The sequence below is a fragment of the Hevea brasiliensis genome, chromosome 16, assembly GCF_030052815.1.
Source record: "Hevea brasiliensis isolate MT/VB/25A 57/8 chromosome 16, ASM3005281v1, whole genome shotgun sequence".
Lineage (NCBI taxonomy): Eukaryota > Viridiplantae > Streptophyta > Magnoliopsida > Malpighiales > Euphorbiaceae > Hevea > Hevea brasiliensis.
In genome coordinates this window covers 20,328,582-20,334,335 of record NC_079508.1, presented here as the reverse complement: position 1 = coordinate 20,334,335, position 5,754 = coordinate 20,328,582, and the positions used below count along the sequence as shown (strand labels likewise).

Genomic DNA, 5,754 nt, shown 5'->3' with positions numbered 1-5,754 from the left:
CAAGTGAACTTGTGAAATAGCAATATGAATTGTATAAAAGCCCACTCTTCCAAAATCTCATACTTTCGAGATGATTAGCTAAAACCAAAATCATTCTGGGGATCGAGTGACCATGTGGAATGAGAAAGCTAGTACTGGTATAGTGCTCCTACCTATTTGTGTGGTATTGAAACATATAATCAATTGTCAATGTAGCAGAATGGCATGCAAGTGTTGTATTGGCATTATCAATTGATTAAAATCCTCCTATAAGTCATTTAGTCCTTTAAAAAACAAAAAGTCATTTAGTCCATTACTTCACCCCACTGGTTAAAGACGTGCTCTTCCACCCACTGCACAAATTTTCCATCAAGGAGAGGACAAAAGCCTCTTTCAAGAAAACCAAAGTCCATAGTTGGATGATTGCTTTCTGATTGGTCCTCGGCAACTATCTAACTTTCATTTTAACCAATGATCGAGATGGGTAAGATGGTATCTTTAATAAGAGCCATCTTTATCACAGTACTAATCGTGCATATATTAGATATTATAGATGTGCTTAAACAAAAATAAGCCTTCCGTCCTTGGCAGGAGAGCTTAGATGCCTAACTCTTGCGTTGCTTTACCTAAACATGGAATAGTGACTTGAAACCCTAACCAACTTTATTTTATCCCAATGAACTAGGGTTATTCAAGATGTAGGATTCCGCATTTGGATAATGAAGCTGACATCTTCCCAACTGTATAATATGCTTTAATGCTACAAACCAATGGAAATCCGCCGAATCATGATTGCTAATCTTTTGGAAAAAACATCAACGATTGGCCTAATCTATCTATCCTAGAGGCACTTTCTTTTTTCCTTCAATATATATATATATATATATATATATATATATATATATTTCAAGGAAGATATTTGAATTTCTTGCATTGGCGTGCATGTTAAAGAGCTCAGCTATATGCAGAGGCGACAAATTAAGGAAGGGGATGGTCCATTGGGACATTTTTACCCAAAGGGAAAGAGACAAAGATGGACCACCGAGCTTCTTGATTAGTCAAGATCATGAGGTTGCGAAATTGGAGTTGAGAAGAAGGACAAAGAGGGTGGCACCTAACTAAGGAAATCTTTTGAGATTTTGTGTCACCGATGTGAAAGGAACAAGAGGAAAGCCCCCACAAAGAGAGATGGATGGACTTATCTAACAATACATGAAGTGGGGTTTGGCCTGAAGCAGGAAGGCGTAAGGTCAGGGATATTTTAATTTCTTGTTCAAACCTCTCTTGGGTCTACAAAAAGAGATGTTGTTGGTGGGGTTTTTGTCAATTCATCAAAGATCTTCTCCTCATTTTTCAAGGCCTTTATGCACCACAAATCTTCTGGACAAGAGAGTGATTTCCAGTGTGGGATGTGAAGCCTTAGGATGTCGCTACCTCCAACTTCTGTTACAACAACTTTACAATCCTTGTTCCTTTTAGCCATGTTGTGAACAAATTTGCACAAGGCACGAACCAGCTTTCCCGATGAGGGTCCTTCATGGTGCACTCCATACATGAAGTAGAATCCAAATGGCTGAAAAAAATCAGGTATTGTTGGCAGTTTAAAGCAAGGAAACATTTTACCAATCAGCCTGGAGCTCTTTGTGTATAATAAGCAAGGTAAGGGTGCTTTCCCTAGCCTGAGCTTGAACAGTTCTCCACTGTTCCATACACTAAGAACAGCCCAATTGCTTGGAAATTTTCCATCCGAACCAAAATCACCCCATGATTCACCTCTAGGATAAGCCGCCCAAGTCCCCAAGCTTAACTTATTAGTTAGTATATTGCCTATGTCGTCGGGAAAGAGCTCAGTTGAAGTCATGAATTTGCGATATAGTAGCTCAGCTTTTTCAGGCTGGACCTTTGCTACCTCAATGCTTGATGATATAGGTAATGTTCTATAATTAACTGGATTTACTAGAATAGCTGGTGTCAAGAACTTGACATAATTGAGTTTGTTCATGAAGAGCTCAACCGAAGCTTCATTGTCTTTCTCTGTCGCCATGTACGCATAATCAACATCATTTGCAATGAGCCATTCTTCTAGTTTGAGTACTAGCCTCAATCCAATCCCTTTTCGCCGATGAGAGGGCGCTACTCTCAAGCCTAAGATGTAGCCCAGCTTCGCAAGATCATTATGAGGGTTATGATGAAGGGCTACAAGCTTTATAGAGCCTTGAATGACACCAACCAGTTCGTCTCCCAACTTTGCTACCTAACAAAATTCACCAAAATTATTTAACTTGGCTACAAAAGCAATTAATAGATGAAATAAGAAAACAACAAATTACTTGGGGAGAACATGAAATAAAGGAATGAGAATATGGTGGTACCAGCATCTTATACATCGGACTATTTCTGATTCTACAGATTGGGTCACCCATAGTATCTGTGAAGAGAACCGCTCTTTCAGTTGGGCCTACCTCACATCTTCTCTCAAGATCTTCTACTCGAGCTCTATCCTTTTGCATGTCGTAGCTTCTTATCATAAGCTCTTTATATCCCATTCTTTCATATATAAATATGCATGCAGTGAGTCAATAACCTTGCACCGTATATAAATAGGAAAGATGCGGCTACTGGAGAGGAGAGACAAAGACAAAACGAGGTTCAATTTTCATTAGAAAAAGGAGCTGATGAGAGGGAATGAGCAGCAACTATAAGTTGTTTGTGTACTATCACTCTAGAACTTTTTGGCTTGAAAAAATTCATACTGAGCATTATTTATATATTCAATGGGTAGGAAATGTGGAATGTTCCTTGTGAATAATCAACATCAACCTTATAGCAGCTAGGCTTCAACAATAATACTAGGCAAAAGGTGGTTAATAATAAGATGTGCCTTTTGTCCTTTGCTTTTGCCATTGTTAAATTAAGCCAATCCACGTTAGGATAACCTCATCCTCACGCCACGGTGCACGCCTAAGAATGTGTATATCGCTGGCCAATCTCCATTCGCTTATTACCCTATAATAATTATCTTAGATTAATATTTTTATCAATGAGCTCAACAATAATTAAATCAGTCTCTAATTAAAATTAAATATATACGAAAATTTTTTTAACAATTCCCTCCCTTTATTTAGTAGAACAGAAATAAGAATAGATAACTGTTAAAATTATGGCGATTTTAATGGTTTTTATTTCTATATATTCTACAAACTCAAACATTCAGAATTTGATGTGAAAACTAGGCAAGATGCATATACACTCACGCACACCGCAAGCAAAGGTAAACTTTGAACTTTTGGATCCCTTCCTTTCACATTGCTCAAATTACACGTTAATATATTTCAAACTCGATCCATTTATTACATACTTAATTAGCCTGACATTGCCTATAAATAATTTAACACCTACTGCCCTACTTAAGCATAACATTTTAACAAATTAAAACAATCGATTCTCAAAACCTATGAGGGTCTCTGCACTCTATACATTAATGGCTTGTTTTAAAGATTAACAGAAAAATTATCCACGCACCCCGTTAGTCTCATTTACAAGTAGGGCTACAGTCGATAAGGCATAAATATCTGGGAATCTGGTGGTGGAGATTAGGTATATTGTTAACTAACAAAGGAAGGGGATATCCATTTATTTATTAATTATTTGAAACGAACATCAAGTCTTATTAGTTGTGGAAGAAGTGGTTGGCCTAGGGAGTAGGCAACCAAGCAGCTAGATGCGTGTACACGGTATAGTGCATGGTAGCACGCATACACTTAGTAGGCATATAAAGACAAATCAATTAATTAAGTGCAGGGATTGATTAACTAATTAATTTGTTAGTTCTATTGCAGGTTTTAGTGATGAGGGGGAGAAGTGAGGGAGAAGATCCCTTTCTGTTCACACTCAAGTATTTTATTTATTTTATTTAATTTGTTTTATTTTGCACTATTTTGTCCATGATTTGTTTCTTTGTATCGTGTTTGATGTGTGTGGGCAATAGTGGTCCATCCCCCTTTTAGACACTTAAATTAGATTCTAAAGTGGCCATCTATTCCTCGCTTTCTCCTAGTTAAGATAATTAAACAAATATTAATGATCATTGCTTCCCTTCTAGCCATACGTGCATGCCCTATGCGCGTGAAGAACATTTTTTTAAAAATATATTTCATTTATAAATATTCATATAACTAAATTAATTTTTAAATTTAAAATATCATAGTAAAATTTGCATTTATATCACTAATATTATCACCATTTAACTCGGTCATGAGACTATGATATTTTTTTATCATTAAAATTCATTGATTAAACTTTACATTTCTGTTAAGTGGACATGATCATCATAATTATTATTTTAGATTTTTAAAAATTCAATATTTTATTATATTAGAGAAATTTTAATAAATTTATTTAATTATATAATCTAAATAAATGCTATAGTCAATTCATTCTTTAAATATTAAATGATCTCAAAATAAAACAAACAAAAGAAAATTTTCTCAATAAAAAATAAAATAAATGAAAAATAAAAAAAATAAGAAAATCAAATAAAATATTCTATTTTATGGAAAAAAGATGAAAATTCGAATTGAGTTATTTTTTATTGTGTGTTGATTTGGATTATCCAACCAATTATTGTAAAGGTCAAATAATAATTATTATTTTTTAAATTCTAATTGATTTAATTAACCTAATAAAGGTAAGCTTTAGATTGGAGCATGCAAGTAATTAAGTTAACTCTCAATTAAATTCTTAATTATATGAATTATTTAAATTTATATTATTTGAAATTAACTTTATGTTAATTAAAATGAATTATAAAATTAATTTAAATAAAAAATTATATTAAAAAAATAAATCAAATCAAAATTTATCATCTCATCAATCCACTTCCCAACTTTGAGATAAAAAGATGACAATATTCATGATAAAAATAAAAAATTGGTGGTCATTAATTGTTCCATCATGCTTCTAAAAATTGTTCCATCATGCATAGTGAATGAACAAAAACATAGATATGAAAATTGTAAAGTGCACGCGCAATTCATCAGAAGATTGGTTATCCAAAATATGAATCCATTAAAAAACAAAGAGAAAAAAAAGCACATTAAAACAGAAACTCCAATATCGCAGAGCACGATCACACTCCCAATAACACCCACGAAAACGTGACCATCGCTATTCTTCTCTTTCTTTTAATTATTCTTTTTGGGATTTTAACATACTCTATCGGATGATTCCAACTACTTTACTTTTTATTTTCTTCATTAATCATAATAATCATCATCAGACCACCCATTATTACAAGAAAAAGACACGTACTCCGCACATGCTCCCATTGGCCAATTGCAACGTTTACACGCGTGGAAAAGTTCACTAAACCAAACCCAGAAAAATTATCCTCCTGTGGTCCCACCCACTAAAACCCAAAGACGTGAGGATCTTAGCCCATTTGAAAAATTGTTGGTCCCATCCCTCATGATTTAATCCTCTACAAAGTGCTCCTCCAAGAAGTGTACAGCAATCTGTCTTCTTTGTGTCTTTCTTTACATGCGTTATGCTGTCTACGGCCTTTTTAGATGGATACTTTAGAGGGACACTTATAATGTGTGTCCATTTTTTAAGGGGGGACCCATTGGCTTTTTGGGTTGGGGGAGGCGATGAATACCTTAATGTATTTGGAGTTCTCGTATTGGGTGGGGTCTCCCGTTTGGTTTATTATTCATTCTAGTTCTAACTTATCTACTAAGCGCAAATCTATTGTCTCTAACCTATTCACTCTGTAAT

General features: G+C 34.5%; 1 protein-coding gene across 1 annotated transcript; it reads right to left on the bottom strand.

Annotated features, from left to right (window-relative positions):
* Nucleotides 1-1,098: 1,098 nt before the first annotated feature.
* On the bottom strand, nt 1,099-2,754 carry LOC110653461 (probable N-acetyltransferase HLS1). The gene is made up of 2 exons (XM_021809114.2): nt 2,352-2,754; nt 1,099-2,233 (listed from the first exon to the last, which is right to left on the bottom strand). Exons 1-2 carry the CDS (start codon nt 2,523-2,525, stop codon nt 1,253-1,255), a joined length of 1,155 nt encoding a protein of 384 aa, XP_021664806.1. The 5' UTR covers nt 2,526-2,754; the 3' UTR covers nt 1,099-1,252.
* Nucleotides 2,755-5,754: the final 3,000 nt, after the last annotated feature.

Excerpts from the sequence above, each read along its gene's own strand:
- LOC110653461 (XM_021809114.2), bottom strand. The coding sequence starts at position 2,525 with ATGGGATATAAAGAGCTTATGATAAGAAGCTACGACATGCAAAAGGAT. Across the intron at positions 2,234-2,351 it reads GTCCGATGTATAAGATGCTG|GTAGCAAAGTTGGGAGACGA; the intron begins GTACCACCATAT and ends GAATTTTGTTAG.